Genomic DNA, 22,255 nt, shown 5'->3' with positions numbered 1-22,255 from the left:
CAAATAAGGTGCTCCCTCACACCTATTTGTTTATTCACTCGCTTTTTACTTGGAGTTGGGGCTCTTAAATAGTGCAGAGTTTGGGTTTTTGGGCATAGAGATAGAGCAGTGTCTCAGGGGAAAGCAGAGATGTAGTGTGGACCACTACTGTTCACTCTCTGTGGTAAGTTAGCCAGGTCACTTTTCTCCAGCAACTAGGCACCAGGAATCAGTTTGCAAGAACGCTGGAAGTGCGAGTTCAGACACCAGGCCATCAGCGAAGAGCCATACATTCTGTGTTGGCAACGATTCCCAAGATCAAGGATTTAAACAACAAAGAGCCAGAACAAAGAGAATGTTTGGTGAATTTTATCAAAGGGAAATACGTTATTGCCCTTCTTCCTACGGGATTTGGGAGAAGCTTAATATACCAGTTAGCCCCATTAGTGGTGCATTACATATGTTACAACCAAACAGCAGCGATTGGTTAAATTTTAAAAAGTACTCCCCACCGTAGAGCAAACGAATCCTAATGCTGCGAGGTCAAACAGTTTCCACAAAGTGAAACCGACTGATAAATCAGGTTAGTGGCAAGTCCCATTAAGGTTCAAACTTATTGATATTCGATTTCTATGTTTTTCATGTCTATGTTAGGGTGACCAGAATTTCAAAAACTGGGACACCCTCTCTTTGGGACGGTTGGTAATAAAAAAAAAACTGTATGTAATTAAAGAAGTTGTTATGCACTCGATTCATGAGTTATCCACGACTTACTTATGAGTCAGTATATTAAGTGAGTACATGTTTTTTCAGTGTTTTGGGTAAACAGAGGACATGATATCCCCCTTTTTACTGTTGGCAGGTATCAGATTGGTCAAAAATAGGGACACCTGCAACGTTTCTTGTATAAAACTGGAACAAATCTGCAGGGACACTCTATGTGGCATCTTAGTTACAACTAATGTATATCACCATAGCTTCATTAATGGAAAATACATAAAGTAATGAATTAATGAAGACGGAATCTATGGGTAGGTTGCTTTACACTTCATGGTTTAGTCCTGATATAGTCCTGGTTTTGTTTTGGTTTAGTCCAGGGTTAGTTCAAGTTTAGTTCAAGTTTAGTTCAAGTTTAGCCCAAGTCAGTCACAATTTTGTTATTGTGTGAACTCAGCCTAAATGTCTGCCTATTTTTGTTTACTAATAAAAACTAAACAGTTATTAGTCATTATTTATGTATTATTATTAAGCATCAAGTGAAAAGTTTAAATTTGAAATATTATTTTTTATTCATCAATGAGCTCCATAACAGACTGAAACCAAAATCAGCCTCGTGATGCTTTGTACATTATGAGAAGGTTCATGAAGCAGTGCAATATGATGACACAAAACAAGAATTAGTTGACATAGAAATACTTTCGATTCAGTCAACAAAATTTGCATGACAGATGAAACCAAAACCTGACCTGAACCTGGTTTGGTTCTAATTTGCTGCTGGTTTTGTCTTGATTTAGACATGGTTTAGTCCTGTTATAGTCCTAGAATAGTCCAGATTTACTTGGTTTAATCTCAATTTTGATGCAGTATATATATGTGTGAATACAGTCTAAAACTAAATTAAAATATGTGAACTAAATGAACATTTGGGCAGTTATCCTCCTGTTTTCTTGTGTCTTCATACAGATTGCTCTTGACACCGGTTACTGGACCATTATAAACCATGTGTTTATCTGGGGCTCCTTAGGCCTCTATTTCAGCATCATGCTCGCCCTGCACAGCCAGACACTCTTCAGGATCTTTCCCAATCAGTTCCACTTTGTAGGTCAGTTCCCTGTCACGAAAAGAAATACTGCACTGTTTAGTTTTAATTTTACTGGTGAGATTGTTAAAAACCTTGTATACTAAAAATAAATCTGCATATTTTAATGTGTCGTCCCAATTAAGTAATTTGTTTTTGTCAAGTATTCTGCAGTTGTGATAATTAGTGGGCTTTTTGTCTAATACCTTAAGTGCTTTTTTATAAATAGTTTCAGCTAATTTAAGAGAACACTTGAACTCAAACCCCACCCCCAACTACCTTGTCTTGTGCCTGGCACTATATGCCTTTTGCACTTTGCACTATTTACATTGTATTATTTATTTATATACATGGGAGTGAGAAACAAAATTCCGATTGTTTATATGTTTTTCATATGAAGAATTGTCAATAAACTTTTTGAATTTTGAACTTTAAAGAGTAGTTTTGATTGTATTACTATATTGCTTCATTATTTATTGTATATCCCTTTTTTGCACAAGTGGGGAAATACTGTATGTGTTCCTTTTTTTGTAGTACAATAATATGTAAGTTATAGATGATCAAAGAAGAAACTCGTGATTCAAACTCTAACTACTTCATTAAATTTATTTATTTATTTATTTATTATATATATATATATTTTACAATAATCCCAGTAAACTCTTTTCAAAATTTAGAATATTCTGCTTTATAATTATTGTGTCAATGACATAAAGTAGTCTTCAGTATTCTGTAGCAGTATATCACACACCTGTTATGTGACAGACTAAGACTTATTACATCATAAGGACAGATGTTGAAAGTTGCTTTATACTGACATAGTTCCAAACATTTACGTCTGTGTGTTTTTGATTACAGGTAGTGCGCAGAGCACGCTGTTGCAGCCAGTCGTGTGGTTAACTATTGCACTGGCCACTGCAATCTGCATAGTTCCAGTTTTGACTTTCCGCTTCCTCAAGTTGGATCTCAGGCCTCAGCTCTCAGACACGGTAAAGATGCTCACTGAATCTGGCTAATATGTAACTTATCTGGATTCTTACTGTTTATCACCAAATGCACTCTGAACACACTGTCAATATTGACCCAGTGACTGTGTTCGAATGACATTTTTAGTCCACGTATTTAAGGGTTCAGCAACCTTGTCCCAGATGTTAGAAATGCAGAGAATGTGACATTTCAAATTAGTCTATGAGACCTAATTATTGTAATAATTATATTTTTTATATAAAAAAAAATAACATGTATAGACATTTTGATAATCTGGCAGGGATCCCTGCAACATTTGGTGAGAAAATCAAGTGACTGGATGACCACCAAAATTTTACAATACTAAGAACAAAACAGAAGGAGGGACTTGCTGGTCAGGAAACTAAAATCCCATTTATGGTTGAAATGATTAAGCGCAACACTTGACAAGTCCGCTAATAAAATATTATTTTCTGGATTACTTATTTAATCTAAACTGCAAAATCGAATGGACAATTTGATTTGTTAATAGTCTCTATCTAAAAGTCAATACATTTTCCCTGTATCTGGTTAAAAAAGACTTGCTGACAAGTCAACTAGAGTTGCAGCTCCTAACCAAACTGACCTATGTACTTTTATTGTTTCTGAATTGGTGAATTACTTTGTTTCAGGTGCGTCACACACAGTTGGTCCGTCTGAAGAAGAGGAAGCTGGCTGGTCGCTGTGCGGGTGGTCACTGGAGAGGGGCCAGTACCATGTCAGAGGGGCGTCTCGGGGCCCGTAGTGGCTCTCGGAGGTCGGGTTATGCCTTTGCTCATCAGGAGGGCTTTGGGGAGCTCATCACCTCAGGGAAGAACATGCGCCTCTCGTCTCTGGTACTGGGCTCGTTCGGCTCTAAGCACAGCTCCAGTTGGATCGACACACTGCGCCGTAAGAAGCACCCGCAAACGCCCACCTGCACCTCCGGAGACTGTAGCCCCGCCCCCAGCTCCATCTCTGCCTCTGTCCCGGCCCTTTCCAACTCGTCCTCCATGATGGGCGGGTCACAGGACACGCCCATAGAGGAAGAATCAGACACGACTACAGTTCCAAGTGTGACAGCATCTTTCTCCGCTGAAACCAATGGAGCCCCAGGTGCATCCCAGGGCCCGGCTCAACCCCAGCATAGCACAGCCCCGTCCTCAGCCACGGAGAGGAGCCAATCAGATCCCCCCACAGGCTGGACCCTCAGTCTGGGAGCAGTGCAGGTGACCTCTCAAACTTAAAGAGCGAGTATTACATTTCTATAGGGTATTAATTGATAACACATAACATTTTTAGATCACCATGTTATCTTTTATTGTTTTAAAAATGCTGAACTTGTCAAAAACAACACATTAAAATGTGTAATTAGATTCATATTTTGTTTTGATCCTTTAAGAACCCTCTTCCCTTACACTTCCCCTTCAGTGTGCCAATGATCGCAAGATTACTCAAACATGCATAACTGACTAAAACCACTTAATGTTTTTAATGAAAGAACAAGGTTATAAAAAGGTACAAGGCTCCAAAAAGAGGATTTTGCATAATACCCACTCTTGAAGAAAAAAATAGCTGCACTACCGGTCAAAAGTTTTAGAAAGAACACACTAATGTTTCCACTTATTTATTGCAATTGAAGTTATGCAAGTCCAATGAAGAGCTTGAAATGGTACAAACGTAAGTACTGAACAGCCAGAGGTTAAAAAAACAGATATTTATTTGATTAATAATAAATATTGATTTCTATTGTAAAAAGAACGAGCCACAAGTGTGTTCAGCTGTTATATCTATCAAATCTGCCACTTTCATGAATCAAAAGTTTAGAAAACGTTTTGGTCAACAGTAAACAGTAAAAAAGTGGAAAAAGTGTGGTGTTCTAAAACCTGTGACCGGTAGTGTATATGGTACTTTATTATGCCCCTTATTCTTACTCATGTTACATTGTCGCTCTGTGCTTGTGTCTTTCTCTTTAGGAAGCCCTGTTTGGATGGAGGAACTCAGCACCTTGCAGCAATTCAGCCAGTTAGGTATAACATGATTTTCCAGCTCAATAAACCAAAGGGAAATTGTGAAACATTGATTTTGCGATTATGAGCGCACAGAACCTAAGCTTACAGTATTTATGGATGGATAAATGACAGCTGTAATGGACTGTGTTATTTTCATGGGTTTTACAAATGAAAAGAAACAAAAGAAGAGAATTCACTATTCAAGATGCTTTTGAAAACCATATACTTTTAATGTTGCCTTTGAGATATAAAATAGTATTAGAGTTTAAAGGTCCTATATTATGCAAAATGAATTCACGTGAGCTTTAAGCCATGTTTAAATGATGTGACCTTATCAAAATCACACCCAGATTTGTGACCACACATGTCTGAGTAATCCTTTATTTGTGGTTTGTCTACATCTTTAAAGCTCAAAATGCTCTGTTCCACGTTGTGATGTCATGAAGTGACAGATTTCAAGATACAATTTACATTTTGTTCAGTTTAGAGATTGCCAATCCCAGTTCTAAAATCATCCAAATCATTCTGTATGGAAGGTGTATGGAGTTTAAAAACACAGTGGAGGACTTTCTGTATTACCTGGGATGTAACAATAACCGAAATATTGTGATATTGTATCGTCAAAAGTCTCACAATAATATCGTGGGCTGTTACAATATATTGAATTATAAGTTCCTTTGCTTAAATGCATGTTTTTATAGTAGCAACAGTTTATAAACATAGGGAACTACATATCCCATGATTCATTTCAGTGCAGACAACATGAAGACATATGTTTTTACTTGAACTCTTGGGATTATGACGGAAATAATTCACATCAAAATTTTGTCAAGGTATTTTAAAAGCAAAAAAGTGTTTTATCTACAATTATATTAGCCTCTTCAAAATATCACAATAAATATCGTACCGTGAGATGCATATCGTGATAATATTGTACTGTGAGATTTGGATTTCGTTACATCCCTAGTATTACCGCAACACAGTGGAGCAGAATGTTTTCCATGAGAGAAGATCTCGCCTAAATATGCAGGATTTGTGTGTTAAACATGTGTGAATGAAACAAAACACAAGTCCAAGTGTGTTTGTGATGAGGAAACAACATCGTAACAGATCAGAAAACAGTGTAATATGGGCCCTTTAAGAGTTGTAGAGCAAATACTAAACCATGTAAATCATATAGCCTACTTCTGAGCCTGTTTATGTCGACTACAGTTCTCAGTGAGAACAGAACATTAATTTACAGATTAGACTTTATTTTCCTTTGCCACTTACATCATATTGGTGTGTTTATTACGGCTCAACCACATGCACCTTAAGCGTGATTTATGTATTATTTTAGGCCTACATATAGTCTGACAATAGTTCTGGTAAAATGTAGGCATTCATAATTTATTTGTAATTTATATATGTCATTAAATTTTACTTGGATGCTCACTTTGGTTTGTTTGAATTTGTTTTATTATCATTATTTTGTTCAAGTAAATAATTGTCATACAACCAAATGCTGTGTGTTGTGTTTTATTATTATTTTAGTATTTTTAATTACACTGCTTTTCCCTAGATAATCTTTGTTGAAAATGGTCCATGCCTGAACTCTGATCTTGGTTTGACAGGACTGTAGGAGCAGTGCACTCAGTCAGACCTTTAACTTTCATATAGAAACATTTGCGTGTATTTGGCAGCGTGGCGTACACTTTATAGGATTTATAGATGCAGTAAAAGCATTTTGACACAGAAGCAGACATTGCTAATAAGAAAATAATGTGTATAAAATAAGCCTTATATTAAAAAACTTTACTTATTTCCTCTGTTACTGCGTCACGATAGAAAGAAGAGACCAGGGATTTCTCAATAGCGAGTTTTTACGCACAACCCAGTGGCAAATAGATCCCGCCTTAAAGAAGCTCTGTGAGAACACTCGGACACACAGACTCGTAATTAAACTGTGCGCGATGGATTGAGCACGAAGACAAGGGAATATTGATGAGAAAAACCAAAACATGTGGAGAACTTTTGTCTCCGCGCTGTGCGTCCTGAGTGTTACTCCAGTCCGCTGCCTGTTTCATGGAAGCTGCCCCAGGAAAGGTGAGCTGTAATGGTTAAACAAACAAAAACTGACTGAAAACGAATATATAATAGAAACGAATTCACTACTCGTTTTTTAGTTAGTTAATTTAAGTGTAAGTGTGTGGATATTAAATTAACGTGGAGATTCCTGTTTATGTATTTTAGGTTATTTGGAAAAGATAAGGCAAGGCAAGTTTATTTGTACAGAACAGTTCGTACCCAAAGTAATTCAAAGTGCTTTACAGACTAAGAAATGCATTATTGATTGATTGATATTTCGGTCACAGGTATATTCTGACATTATTTCACAGATGGTCATATTTAACATACACAGACCGAAAAGGTGTAGGCTGTTTTCTTGACACCAGTTCATTTTCATAAATACAGCAAGAGGAAACAGACAAATCAGTAACAGTACTACAAAGTACTACAGCACAAACTAAGTATCATAATTCATGTATCTGCCCAGAGTTTAACATTTAAACTTTTTTTTACAAAATGGAAGAGAGTGGTGCACGTTAAAATCACAATACAAACTAATCAAAACACAAATAATCATCATAAAATTAAAAAGAGAGAGACATTCAATGAGAGAGAAGGTAATGGTGTTTAGTTAACAGGTTGACATGTTTCTGTCCCACTCTCAGTTATGAGTCTAAAGAAAAAACAGGTCTTTTGAAATCATTATTTTGTACAATAATTCAGGTTTGCTTTTGAGTGGGAAATTTAGAAAATAAAAGTTGGCATTTATTTTTATTTATTTAATCATGTTTTAAAGTAGAATGTTTGTTAGTTTTTCTCTAAATTGCACAAGTAAAACATCAAGCTTCTACACTCTTTTGGTAAAAATCTGACCTTTTTAACCTCCAAGAAATGATTGATAACAGGAAATATGCCACTGATGAAGAGATTTAGCGAGATTATGTTTCAGAACTAAACTCCCACATCCTAAGTTGTGTAGTATCCACAAGTAGTAGTAGTGGTTTTACTGTACTATTTATTGTTTTTGTTTGTTTTTTTCTGCCAGACCCCCCTCCTGGTGTGGTTGTTGTGTCCGACGGGCAGTGAGTTGGTCCTAACATGCAGTGGTCACGTGATTGTTGATGGGGTAAAAGTTGTGTTCCCCACCTTTCCTGCTTCTGTCACTCCTTTAACAACAAACTCCATAACCCACAATGCTGTGCTCCCAAAACAACAAGATACAGTGACCAGGGAGAACCAAAGAAAAACAGTTCCTACTTTTTCACCCTCTGTGAGCCATCCAGTCAGGGAGAAGACCGAGTTGGGTGCTGGAGAGGAGGACGGATTTGAGGATGAGTTTGATGATGAAGAAAAAGAAGAAAGAAGTGTAAAGAGGACGATTCAGTGGAAATGGAACAATAAATATTTGCAGGGGATGACGCACGGGTCCTCACTGTCTCTGTCCCACCTGAGAATGAGCGACTCTGGGCGCTACAGCTGCCATCTCAGAGGCGCAGAGAGGTTCTCCACAAAGATCATAGTGTCTGGTACGTATCCTTTATCTCAAATGTAAAAATCTACTGTAAAGAGATATTCACAAATTAGTTTAAAGGAAGGAGGGTCTGCCACCTGCTTGTCCTGCATGGTCCATCTATATTGCTTTGCCTGGAATGTTGCATAATAATTAATTTTAAATGTATATCCATGGAGACAAGGTCAGGTTATGTCAAGTCAAGGTATTAAGTAAGCAATAAAGGAACAGAGTAATGGCAAGATACGTAAGTTTAATGCCATACTATAGAAAACTCCTAGTCAGGCTGGTGTCACCTAGTGCCTCCGCTCAATTTCATTTTTCTCCAGCGACTAGGTCAGAAATCAAAATACTCCAGACAGTTTGCAAGAACCCCGGAAGTTGTAGACCTCACACAGGCCAATGAGCGAAGAGCTGTGAAGCCATGACTGCTTCCCTTTTGTGGTGCAGGACAACAGTAAACAAAGCAGTCAAGATGGATGTAGACAAAGCCATACGTTCTGTGTTGGCAAAGATTCCCGTGATTGAGGATTTAAAGCCAGAACCAAGAGAATGTTTGATGAATTTTATCACGGGGAAAGACGTTATTGCCCTACTTCCTACAGGATTTGGTGCAACATATATGTCACGACCAAATAGCAACAAAAAGTACCCGCCTACCGTCAAGCGAACAAATCCTAATGCTGCGAGGTCAGACGTTTCCATGGAGACACGATGGTGGCAGACCCTCCATCAAAGTTACATAGAGCACCTTTAATATTCCCTATACACAGAATATGTATCTTGTTAGAGTACCTATAGCATCATTGTATTAAGTTTGTGTTTTTTTGTTTGGTTTCAAGATGATTCCAGCTGGTATAAAAATCCTCTTGAGATTTCCATAAAGCATTCTGATTCATTAATCACCTGTCACTCACTGTCAAATGAATTAAGACTGACTAATAGATCACGATTCAATTTTATTACGTATTGTCCTTATTTGAACGTATTTAAACTGTCAAAATATAAGACGCATTTAGCCCAGACAAAAATATCTTGAAGACAACCTGAAGCTAATGACTCGTAATAGTCAAGACCTTACAAATCAAAATAACCTAACCATTTTATTACAGCATGACCAATTCTTTTTTTTTTTTTTTTTTTTTTTTTTTTGTTATATTTGCTTGAATTTGCTTGTTTCTGTAGAGACTGCAGAGACTCCACATTTGTCCTGCTACAAAAAATCCCCAAGCAGCAAGATCCGGTGTGAGTGGACTCCACAGACACAGCTTTACAAAGGCACCAGCTGCTCCTTGTTCATTCTCAAAAGGTCAGAAAACACACTCCAAAGAAAATATATTACATTACATACAGGTTTCACTACGTAACTTCTCTGAAGGAGGATCCAGTCCGCCGTCTTCTTGTTTCTGTGGATAGACAGGCCTAGTCTCGAATGTTCCACAGCATTAATATATAGTCTTTATCTGTTCAAATGCAGATATTGTTATTGGTTACCGTGAGTGGGAACACTCTACAGATCTGTAACTCAATGCCTCACTGTGGAACAATCCTGTCAAATAAAAAAAATCCATGGAGTCAAGAAAAGTTATGCAAACCTTTTTATTCATCCCAGAACAGTGGAGGGGAGATTCTTGACTGCAACTAGGCGGCGGCAGTAGCTCAGTTGGTAGAGCATTTGCCCACTGATCTGAAGGTTGGTGGTTCGAATCCCGCTCTTGACATAAACATCACAGGTTGAGCGGTCAGATCCACTGACCCACAGGTTGGCTGGTGTGATTCCAGCTCCCACAGATGAATGCTGCTGTTGTGTCCTTGGGCAAGACACTTAACCCACCTTGCCCACAGTGTCTGCGTACACTGGTGTGTGAATGTGTGTATGAATGGGTGAGTGGTTCCTTGTTGTAAAGCGCTTTGAGTGCCTTGAAGGTGGATGGTTTTCTTATTACTCAGGGGCAATTAATTTGGGCAGCATCAAACTGTTTGACAACACAACACACACGGTGAAGCCCATTCATAACCAGCACAATATTAAGAACTCTCAGAATAAAAGCAAAAGAAATTGTAATTCTGTCAACCGAACAAATGGCTTCTTCAGTTCTGACTGAACTGGTGAGTCCTGGCCTTTGTTCTGTCTGAAGGGAGAAACTAACTGACCGCTTCACTTTAAAACTTTGTTCAGAATTACATTTTCTTTTGCTATAGAACCTACCTGGATGACACATCTCTAACTAACTACTGCATGTTTCTTTTCAGTCCGTCGACGTTGTTCTCGGAGGTCCCGTGCTCCTACTCCGTGCAGCGCTCTAAATGTTGGTGCGCTATGGACCATAATGAAGGGGACAAACGAACACTGCACCAGGCCTTCCTCTGTGTGTCCAGCATCACCAATAACTCCACCAGCAACCTCCTCTTATTCACACCTATGCACATCTGTAAGACAAAACCTCCATACCCCCTATATTCAAATGATTAATTCAGTCTGTGTTTATGGTGATATAGCACATCAAGAAAAAAAGTCATGTTTGGTTTATTTGTTCCACCACAGTTTTTAATTTGATTTGCTTATTTCTTTTTAAAAAGTAATTAAAAAGGCTTGCAATGTACATTTTCTGAGAACAAACAAGACAAACCTTTAATCTGACTTTTAAATCCTCTTTAACCGGCAGGCCTTTTTCTGAAAATTTTAGTTGTCAAGATTTTTTCCAGTATCTACAATGTCCACGAAACTGGAAAATAAATAAATAAATAAATAACACTGGCAAAGAATAAGTGAGATTCAAATCCTAAAACTGAATTACCACCTAAAAACCAAACATGGATTTTGGCATGAAAAAGATTGAAAGAACAGAAACTTTGGTAGAATTTGACACAATATTGCAGTTAAGGGATATCTTAATGAAATTTGATATTGGAGCTGTATGCACATTGGTCTCAAAAGTGCATTATCTGTCTAAAAATAAAGCACCAAGAGTATTTTTCCAAGAATCTGTGATGTTAGTCATTGGATCCCAAATCTATATCCTATCTCCTCTTCAGCAGGACTCTAGGACTCATATTTTGCTCTCTTTCTGTGTTCCCCTTGTTTCCACAGTAAAGCCAGACCCTCCCTACAACGTGTCTGTGCAGCCGGAGGTTGGACTGAACCAGACCCTGGTGGTGAAGTGGAGACCCCCGTACACCTGGAAGATACAAGACCGCGTCTATGAGCTCATCTATGAAGTCCGATATAAACCCGTGATATCTGCATATTTCCAAGTTAGTTTCACTTCCTTCTTCACTGCAGCAAAAGAACATCCACATTGGCATAAATTACATTTGTTTGTAGTTTTATAACATTAGGCCTACTTTTTTGACTTGTTTCACTACATTTGCACAATACATAATTTACATAAAGATAAACTGTCTGGTAGGGTTAGAATAATGCCCAAGTTCTAGGATTTGAACTAGTCAAAAGTACAAATAGTTCATCAGATGCGCTGCTTAATTATTTTGCTGGAGGGTCCACCACCTGTTTGTCTCCATGGAGCTTTGCAATGTTTCACTGTGTGGCATTAAACCTATATATATATCTTCACTGAGATGCCATCAAGCCACAGTTACAGTTTTTTGTGATTTAAATTGAATTAATGCAAGACAATGTTCAATGCCAAACATCCCAGACAAAGCCATACAATCTCCATAGGTAACTCCATAGGTATAGGACATAGGTAACTGGTAACTGGTATTTCACACCTCATGTTGGAAACATTTGTTTAAGATTTACATTTTTGTAGCCTTTGGCCCTATTTTTACATATGAATTCAGCTGGAATGATCTGAGGTCGTAATAACATTCAACATTCAAACTTGTACATATCCCCTTTGTTCAGTGTTGTACAGGGAAGTTGGGGGTCTATATTTTGTGGTGACCTTTTCTGTTTTCTCTGGCAGACAAATTCAATCAATGAGCAGACAAACAGACACACCATCACAGATGCAGAGGCGGGGGAGCTGTATGAGGTCCAGGTCCGGGCCAAAGACGAGTACGAGGGGCAGTGGAGTGAGTGGAGTGCCCCACAGTACGGACGCAGCTGGACAGGTACAGTGAAAATACACTAGAGAAACATTTGTAGATATTAGTATTTTAAAGTGCATTTGAGAGGTGTGATTACTCATTTGCCTAACTTCATTCACACAGTCACACAACATAGACACACAATGTTTTTAACATTTTAAAATGTTATATTTAAAATGTGGTGTTTTTTTTTTCCTTTGGCTTATGACATACTTAGAGGTAATTCGATGTTACTTGTCAATTATGTGAGCAAGGGCCAAAATTTGTTTAAATGGCTGACTAATAGAAAGAAATTGTTTTATTTTATTTATTTTCTTAAAAGAATGCTCAGAAAAAGTTGCAGTTGCAGCAGAAGTATAAATAATAATATGGTAATATTTTCTAAAATATTTACACATTCCATTTTCTCATTTATATTTTACAGAAGTGTCATATGAAGATCTGTCAGTGACATCCGTGAGTATTAAAGATACTTTATAAACATCTATGTGGGATTTATTCCTTCTTTTTTTTAAATTATTATTATTAAAAATATTGTCCATTCACAGTTTCCGTACACATATAGTGAGGGCTCAGGCTCTGAGGACTTCATTGAGGGTAAGCTCAACTGTTAGACTCAAGATGGTTTGGGGAAAATATTTTATTGCACCCAGTCTGACAAACAGGAGCATTGACATGTGAGAGAAGAGAAGATTGAAATATGAACAAATAAACTAAGAATTCCTTGAATTTCCAAACAAGTTCAAGATCATATAAAAAATGTCATTTGCAGAAGGAAATTCAGATTTATAAATAATTGCTGCCTTTGCAGTTTGATAATTACACCAACTCAAAATGCCATTTTCATCTGATTGTGTTATACTGCATAGCTTTAGTTTGTAGAGTTGTAACTTCAGGAGGATTACAGGTTATGAAGGATTAGTACATGATAAGACCGCACTGAAACAGGATCTCTAGTTTCCAGAAGATTACATAAATTACCTAAATAACAACAGCCTTTGTATTCAGTATGGCAACCATTATTTTTGTGAATTTTGGTTGGAAATGATTTTCAGCGCTAAACCAGGCTTGTTCTGTTAAACTGTTGGCCGTTTGTTGTTGTTGGTGGTGAAGTCCCTTCTGTCCCAATGGGTGTCCCAATGGGCTTCAGCAGGAAGTCATGTCAACAGAATATTGAACAACGAAAGAAGCCAGTGGCACCCACAGGAAGCATGGCCCAAGACACCTCTGCCACACACCATTGCACCAATTACACGCTTTATATTACTTAAAGTGTTAAGCTCTATTTACATCACTGCAAGATTTATCACACAATCAGACCCAGAATTTAAAGGTCCTATGTTATGCAAACTTGAAACAATGTTGTTTCCTCTTCAAAAACATACCTGGAGTTGAGTTTTGTTTCACTCACACATGAGTAAACCTTTATCTTTGGTTTGTCTATATCTCCACAGCTCAAAATGCTCAGTTCCACCTTGTGATGTCATGTAGTTATAGTTTTCAAGTTTATAGCTGCCCTTTACCATTAATTTAGAAGAGATTGTAAATTCCAGGGTTGAAAACATCCAAATGATTCTAGTGAAGGTGTATGACCTTTGAAAACACAGAGGAGCACCTGTATAACCACATGACATCATGAGGTTTTTGGTTTGAGAGAAGAACTGAGCTCAATAAATATGAAGGGTTTGTGTGTGTGAATGAAGCAAAACATAACTCCAGGTGTCTTTGTGATGAAGAAACATTATAACATTGCATAATCTGGGCTCTTTAAATGGTAACAATTAGAAAATCACAAAGGCTGCAATTATTTAAAGGTACATTATGTACATTTTCTGCTGGGGGGGTTTGTCACCTGCTTGTCTCTATGCATGTTGATGCTTTGCCTGGAATACTCCACACTATGACATTTAATTTGTTTATCTTGTGTGTATTGCTCAAAAATACATTGAAAAACCTGCATCTTATGTGATCTTTACATATCTGACCTTTCACTTACTTACTGTGCAACTTTTTGGTTGGGGTCTGTCACCTGCTTGTTTTTGTGGATATGTCATCGCTCTACCTGGAATGTTCCACAGTATGACATTAAACAGCTCTACCTTACATTTATTCAACTACATGTGGTTTTATAGCTCAAAATTGCATTGAAAACAGGTGTTCTGATTGTGAGCAGGGTCGCTTCTCCACAAATCTGACCTGTTACTTGGTCTGGTTTGGTCTCTGTGAAGATAAAAAATTAATTAAATGATTAATACCATATTGTGAAACATTCCAGACAAAGCAATAACATTTGCCGGGCCCTCTACCGGAAAAGTTACACAATGCACCTTGAAGCAACATAATGTTGTAAACAAAATATCTAAAGCAGTCACCTGTTGACCTCTACAAACATATTCTGAAATGCATGTGATTCTTATATATAAGTTTAGTAGTTAATATTTCAGTCTTCTCTCATATTTTGATGGTAGAATTGCTTATAATGTGAACTTAAAACATAATCCTACAATTAAAACATGAATTGCAAATCTAATTGAAATGTAGATAGTTTTCCAAAAATCATTCCACCCTCTTAATGATGATGGTGTTTTTCTTCACAGATCTGTCTTCCTCTGCGCATCCTGAGCAAACTGTGTCACAACTCTATCTGTGGGTCGTACTGTCCCTTGGCTTCTGCTTTACCATTTTGGTGGTATACTTTATAAGGTAATTATCACGGGTTCTGCTGCGGTGTGGTCACTATATACTATGCTGACCAGTGCATAGTGACATCGTGTACTTGGGCAAGACACTGCACCCACCTTCCTTATGAATGTGGTGTTTTAGTGACTGGTGGTGGTCAGAAGAGCACAGATTAACAGCCAAGTAAAGCGACATAAATGTATTGTAGTTAAGAAACAGTAGAGTAATAAATGCATATTCAATTGTTATTGCAAACAAATTGTTGAGTTGTAATTTAAACTTTAATTTTATGGACTAATTAATTTGTGAACTTAGATACTACATTATATACCCATGTGTACTAATGTAGTACATCAATAAAATGTATTATGAAGTCGTGATATTGTAGTGTTAGTAGTTGTTGTTGCATGGTAGTAGTAGTAGTAGTTCTTGTTATAGTAGTAGTAGTAGTAGTAGTAGTAGTAATAATAGTTCTGGTAGTTCAGCACTGGTTGCATTTGCAGTTAACATCACATTTTTGGAGTTAGAAGATTATTTAAATGAGAGCCAAATGATCTAATTTCTTTCTTTTTATGGTCCCTCTGTTTACTCACATCAGATTTTGCAGTTTACATGTCATAAATAATCTTAAAAGTCCAGAAATCGTACGTACATTTGAACAAAGCCTCTGTAATTTCATCATTGTGGGACAAATGAAGGTTTATCTATATCTTATTAGTTCTTGTATTAGTAGCTCTTGTAGTAATAGAAATACTAATAGTAGTAGTAATACTAATAGTAATAGTAATAGCTATTGTAGTAGTATCAGCAGCAGCAGTACATGTGATTTGTTTTGATTCATTGTTTATTTGTCCAGGTACAAAGATCGATGTTTGTCCAAACTGCAGAGCTTTGGTGCGTTACCTCAGTGCAGTGATTCGGTGCACCCTCAGCCTGGACCTGCCCCGGCTGTGACAGAGGGACACGCTCTGCTTAACAAGAACCACCCTGTGAATGAAGTGAAAGAGAGAAGAGAACAGGAACTGAGAGAAGAAGACATGACTGAGACTATGAACATCAATAACACAAGCTATTTTTTGGTCCAGATGGGATTCTAGATATAAGCATGGTTAAAGGGCCTGTACCTGACTTTGAATCATGAGTCAGAAACATGTTTTAGTTTGAACCCTTAATGACCCTTGTGAAAATGCATCATGACAGAGCACCACGTGTCTGAGATAGTGTCAGGTAGCTGGTTTTCCATGATCCTCAGTGAATGAGCCTGATTATATGAAAAAGGTGACGCTTTGTAAAATGCATAGATTAGCTTGTATATTACAGTATTATTTTTCTTATCGTGCAGCTTTTTGCCATATAATGCATTTGTGAAGAGCCTTAATCTTGACAAGAATCAGTTAAAATCAGGTACAGCCCCTTTAAAGAAATGTACAATATATGTTTGTAATAATAATGTTTTTTGCCTATCTTACACAGTCTACCTCTGAAATCTCTGGGGTTTCTTAAAAGGGCAGCCTTTGCCAGGTTGTGAGAATTTTAATGAAAAGAGGGTATTTTACATTGCTGTTTTAATGTGTCATTGTAAATAAATATATAAATATTGAATGAAACAGAGTAAACTGTGAGTTTCTTATGTAGCTTAAGGAATACATCGTTAATCATGGGAATGATTGCAGAGGTTAGTTTAGAAATATTAAATTCATGCGCATAGTTTAAGTTTGCTTATTTGATTTGTGTTTGTGGGTGGATGCAGTCTTTGTAAAATAGACAATCTGAAGAAGCAAGTAACTTTTTTTGGTGGGAAGTTTTGGTGGGAAGTTTTTGTTATCATGAAATGTCACTGCTCTGTCTGGAATGTTCCACTATCGACAGTGCAGTCATAGAGTTATCAGAATATTGAAATGCCATGGAAAGAGTTAGGCCTATATCTATCCTATATAATATAACATTATTTTATGTGCATCTGAATTTCCCATAAACACACTGACTCGCCAAGGGATTTCTGAATTATACGTACTGTGCTGAGTAAGTCAAATTTCATTGATTAAATGCCTATTACCATTGTACACATATCATTTTGATGCCTAACTTTGCACACTAATAAATGGATAATGGTTCATGTTCTATAGGTATCTAACCTCATCCAAGCCTTGCCATGGCTCTTCTATTCATTTAATTTCTTATGTCCTCTAAAACTAGTAGCGGACACAAAAAATTTTGATTTTGTAAAAGTAGCTCAACGGAGTAAAAGGTTGGAGACCTCTGCTGTATTCAGTCTAATAGATCCTTTGAAAAATTGTAAACAAAAATATTTTTAAATTCCAGATGGAGGCAGCTGGAGGCAAAAGTGAAGTGGAACATAATGCGACTTTCATGGGATTACTAGGATTAATTTCAGAATGTCACAAATTATGAAAAATCAAGGAAAGTTTGGAAAATGAAAACCACTCAGATACATGTGAATGCTATCAGAGCCCAGTTTAAAAACACTTACAATTGTGTTTTATGACAAGACTGACAATTTTTTTTTTTTTTTTGACAGAAGACAATTATGATAGACACTAAGCATTTTTACAAAGGCAAAATCCACATTTTGAGGTTTTACAGGACAGATCCTTACAGAAATGTTGAGCCCACAATAGTTTTTCATTTCATCTACAGATATATTACACATTTCACCACAAATTATACTTTTTGTAAAGCCCAAATATTTATCTATTTTAGGGTTAGAAAACGGTATTTTTCCATACCTTGAAAATTCAAAATGGTTATTTATTTTTTGTTATAATGTCATGAAACCATTAGCATTTAGGTCTGCTCATCAGTTAATCATTGTAAATATATTATGTTATCTTAATTTTGCCTCCATGTTTCCAGACTTTTGAACATTCTGATGACATCAGATTTGAAAGGGTCTGAGAGAACAAATAAAAGACAAACAATCAAATAACCAAACGATCTTTTTTTGGTATTTATTTGGAATTCATTATTACCATTTATATTTTTTCTATTTGTTATTTTATTATATTGTGGTGTGTGAGCTACTGTGTCCAAATAATTTCCCTTGTGGATCAATAAAGTTTGTCTAAGTCTAAACAAGAGCATTATAGCAGGTAATGTTTGAGCACACTGCCCTCTGCTGGACTCGGGTGGTATTACCGGGTTTCCTCTGGTTTCCATGGAGACCGTAGACTCCACTGTCAGAAACAGGCGCATCTGAGACTTCACTTGCAGTCGGCAAAGATAAACTTATTATCAGTTACAGATCAATAAAAGTCGTTTGCAGCTTTTCACAATGACGGGGAAAAGCAACGTGGTTAAACTTGACCACGGTGTTTTAAGCGCTGAGCAGCAAGAAAAACTAAAGCAGTTCAAGGCACGTATTGATGCTAACGAGTGCCGAGTTAGCTTTGCCTTAGCAGCTATGGCTAAAATGTGTGTTGTTTTTTTTGTTTTTTTTTTGCGCAGATTAAAACAAGAATTGACAACGAGAACTACCTCAGATCACATCCAGAGATAGAGATCCTCGTTGGCGACTTTCTAAGGTAGAACAAAGTAAATTAATCTACACAAGGCATGCCCTTAAAGTCACATGGGGCAATAGCTTTCTCATTATCTGTCTGTCTAACTGTGCTCTGATTAACACATAGCTACATAAACACGACATGAAGATTGAGGATCACATTAGAGCTAACCAGGGCAGCTGTGGGCCCAAATGAAACTAAACGAATGGATGCAAATGTAAGGCTAAGACTTTGACTGTCAAATGAAATCAAAGAACCATTGGTGCCACTGTCTCGGGACTTAGCTTACATAAACTTTAAATACATTAAGGAAGTCTACCCTTAAGTTAAAGTAAATAGTTTAATAGTAATTGTTTATTTACTGTAAATCCTTCAGTTTTATTCACCCAGCTAGGATCCATGTAAAAGAAGGTTGAATTCAGCTTTTTAAGTGTGAATATACTTTGAGAGTCATCCAAATAGTCCAGCTTTGTTTATTGAACATTTTTAACATTAACAAACTAATCAAGTGCACTGTGTTGAATAGTACTAATACAGGAGGACACATCTGAATGTCAACACCCCTACTCACTGTCTAAACAACCCAAAATAAAAATAAATAACTGAAAAATAAGTCAATAAAAAGAAAAATAATAATAATGATTAAGTAAATAAAATTGATAGTAGTAATATATAAATTAAATAAATGTACAATGCAAATTAATACCAAAATAATGATAATAATAATAACTAATTCAAAAATAAATTCATTTTAAAAAGTAGCAAAATAGGAAGTAGTGATGCGAAAGGAGGAAATGAGAGGTGAAAGTTTACATAGGATAAGAAGAGGAAAATGAGGGGAAGAAAGGATTATTCACTATGCTTGAGTCATCCTCCTGATCCTGAGTTATTGAAATAGTAAAAGTTAAAAAAATAGTTTTAAAAAATACTTATCAGAGCACTGTCAGAACTGAGGAAGATTTTTGGATGAGTGGTGAAACTACCCACTCACTTTCCACCATGGCAGAATTCACTGTTCTTTTGATTTGATTTTCTATTTTCCAGAGACGTGCTTCTGCAAAGACCTGTTGACGTTCGTGATTTTGCTGCAGGTGGGTCACTGACTTAGAACAATAAAAATGTCAAATTGTTAAGCACGTTGTTTAGGAGGTTATAATTAGGCCAGTTAAGATCTATTAGGTCAACATTGTGATAAATGGAACAAGGAACAAAAAGTACAATGAAAAATAATTTACCCTAAAAATCAGTTTGATTGATTTGAATAGTTTGATGTGTCTCTACAGCTCATGTTTGAAGGCACTGTGCCTAATTTTTACTGACTTAAAAATGTGAAAAATTTTATTTTGATCCAAAGTTACTCTTTGTGTACCTTATGCATTCTGAGTAACTCTGAATAAATCTAATAATTATTCTTGGCAATGAGTTTATTTTGTTTACTATTACGATAAAACAAGGTAAAAACAATAAGCATGATAACTGTGCACTTCCTGAAAAATTAAATTCTATATGGTTAGATGCAGACAGTACTCAGGAGCTGCTTATACAATATATTTGTATTGGTGCAAGACAAATTTTCCTTAAATACATTGAAAAACTGGGCACAGGGCAGTACTACAAAAGAAGAAAACCTTGCCAGGGCATGCAAATAAAAACACACTTCTTATAATACTTATCATACAAAGAGAGAATTACCTTAAATGATCTGTAATCATAACTAATGAAAGGCTAATTACTGTGAGTTGTTGAATTCCCCTTTTACCAAAATGACTTGTTTGTTTTCAGAGCATTTCAGCAACCCAAACCTGCAGAGTGACACGCTCTCTAAAATGGACAAGACTAATGAATTAAAGTGAGATACTTTTAATCCTCCTAACACAAGACGAGGAGTAACCATGGAATCTCACTCATTTGTCTCGTTTAGAGTATTGTTTAAAGTGATTTTTTTATTGACTTAGGACTTATAGTCTTAGTAATAAGAAGTGGCATTCAACATTTGTCTTTCTTTGTGTTTGCTGTCATTCTATATGGCTGTAGATTTTCTTCTGAGCATGCAGTGATAAAAAAAAGGTTGAAAATGTCATTTGTAATACATGTAATCTTTGAGTCACTAAAAACAAAAACAAAAATAGAGAAAACGCAGAAGTTGTGACTGAGCTCGTGCTTTGTTTTTGTCATATTTGCATAAGTTCCTTTACAGGAAAATTTAGGCCTGCTGACACTACCCCAATTTGTTGGTGGTTCCTCTGATTGTTCAAAAATATTCCCACAAAGGCTCCTCTGCCATTATCGTTTGATTACGACTGCATTATAATAATGAATAATACACAGTGACCCCAATGATCGATAGTGAAAGTGACTGCATGTAACTTTGCTGGTCACTTCTCTCCATGAATGAACAGATTTCTTTAACTTGTCTGTTTTTAGAGACTGGAATAATACAAAATCCAACTTAAAGTGGATATGACAGGTTAGACTACTGTTTTCCTCTAAATCACAGTTAACGTGGTTATTTTTAAAATTTTACTAAAGTTTATCATTTTACTTTCTGGCTGGACACGGGCAGCAGATATAACATACATAGAGATACATTACCTAGCAACTATAACAAGGGCCAAAACATGTCTGAATTACACAATAGTTATGATTTGTCAAATAATAAATTACAACACTTTTATTTTGTGAAATGAATGTTTGAACTGTTTCCTTATGGGTACATTGTCTCTGCATTTTGGATGGAGTTTATGTCAGTTCATGACATAGGCAGAAGTACTCTGTTTTAAAACTTACAACTAAACAACTTTTTCTTTATTATTATTATTATTATTATTATTTATTCACAAACTGCTGCTTAACTGATACTGTACAATTATGATAAATCTATACCTCAGATTCAGTGGTCAACTTGTCTCACAGATGCAGTATGTTAAGCATGTTTCTTTTTATCGCGGCTGTTTTGTCAACAAGCTGTCCTTTTTAGTTCCTATTTAAAGCTACTTCTGTGGAAGCATAATCAGGCTTGAATAGCCAATAGTCAGTAATGTTCAGTATTCACGTCACTCGGTCCCCGACTGATCTCAGACAACACTTATTTTCCCTAACAAATGTTCTATAAATAAAAAATTACTTGCTTAATAGAAAAATTTATTAATCTGTCAAAGGCTCTTTGTTCCTGAGCTTTAATGAACAATTGGCTTGTTCATTAAAGCTCTTTATTCCTGTGTCCATTGAAATCCTACCCCACTGTGCCTGCTGTGTGGTTGTTTGCTTCACGTTTTGGGGGAGCAGTCTATATTTGCCTAAGCTCTTTCAATAATACATACTAGAGTTTTACCATCACACAAGCCTTTTAGTAAAATCCATTCACTATTCATTCAATATTTGACTGTTGACATTTACATAACTTCCTTTACTGTAAAGGCCGCTACCCCAGTTTGTTGTTGTTGTAGAGTTGTTGTTGGATATTGTTTCGATGTTCCTCTGATTGTTCATAGTCTGTTTCCACGATGGATTCTGTACCATTGGAGTTTGATTAGAACTATAAAACATATACAATCTACATATATTCATACAAGTGTGAAAGTAAAGGTACACTATATTACTTTCCAGGAGGGTGCCTTGTCACCTGCTGATGTGACTGATTTGTCTGAAATGTTCCAGGATGGCATTTATT

General features: G+C 36.4%; 3 protein-coding genes across 6 annotated transcripts in view; all 3 read left to right on the top strand.

Annotated features, from left to right (window-relative positions):
* The window catches only part of atp8b2 (ATPase phospholipid transporting 8B2), a 37,912-nt gene extending 31,713 nt beyond the window's left edge, over nucleotides 1–6,199 (top strand). For all 4 annotated transcript variants that reach the window (XM_055164294.1, XM_055164296.1, XM_055164295.1 and 1 more), the window contains 4 exons: nucleotides 1,663–1,801; nucleotides 2,636–2,766; nucleotides 3,415–3,990; nucleotides 4,738–6,199. In XM_055164294.1, the coding sequence (XP_055020269.1) occupies nucleotides 1,663–1,801; nucleotides 2,636–2,766; nucleotides 3,415–3,990; nucleotides 4,738–4,791 (900 nt within the window). In that variant the 3' untranslated portion in view covers nucleotides 4,792–6,199. The remainder of the gene's footprint in view (nucleotides 1–1,662; nucleotides 1,802–2,635; nucleotides 2,767–3,414; nucleotides 3,991–4,737) is intronic.
* A 448-nt stretch (nucleotides 6,200–6,647) lies between these two features.
* Nucleotides 6,648–16,671, top strand: il6r (interleukin 6 receptor). Its single transcript, XM_020927990.2, is given in 11 exon segments — nucleotides 6,648–6,858; nucleotides 7,868–7,905; nucleotides 7,907–8,348; nucleotides 9,518–9,641; nucleotides 10,586–10,764; nucleotides 11,424–11,587; nucleotides 12,262–12,409; nucleotides 12,810–12,841; nucleotides 12,934–12,982; nucleotides 14,983–15,088; nucleotides 15,921–16,671. Coding segments are annotated over 11 exon segments (1,608 nt in total). The 5' UTR covers nucleotides 6,648–6,773; the 3' UTR covers nucleotides 16,162–16,671.
* Nucleotides 16,672–18,265: 1,594 nt separating this feature from the next.
* LOC110163155 (regulatory subunit of type II PKA R-subunit domain containing 1) lies at nucleotides 18,266–20,898 on the top strand. Its single transcript, XM_020928090.2, has 4 exons — nucleotides 18,266–18,437; nucleotides 18,530–18,606; nucleotides 19,630–19,676; nucleotides 20,368–20,898. The coding sequence occupies exons 1-4, from the start codon at nucleotides 18,357–18,359 to the stop codon at nucleotides 20,436–20,438; spliced, it is 276 nt and encodes a 91-aa protein (XP_020783749.1). The 5' UTR covers nucleotides 18,266–18,356; the 3' UTR covers nucleotides 20,439–20,898.
* Nucleotides 20,899–22,255: the final 1,357 nt, after the last annotated feature.

The sequence above is a fragment of the Boleophthalmus pectinirostris genome, unplaced genomic scaffold (assembly GCF_026225935.1).
Source record: "Boleophthalmus pectinirostris isolate CB_2022bp ecotype Guang Dong unplaced genomic scaffold, ASM2622593v1 HiC_scaffold_6, whole genome shotgun sequence".
Classification (NCBI taxonomy): Eukaryota; Metazoa; Chordata; class Actinopteri; order Gobiiformes; family Gobiidae; genus Boleophthalmus; species Boleophthalmus pectinirostris.
This window is presented reverse-complemented; position numbering and strand designations above follow the sequence as displayed.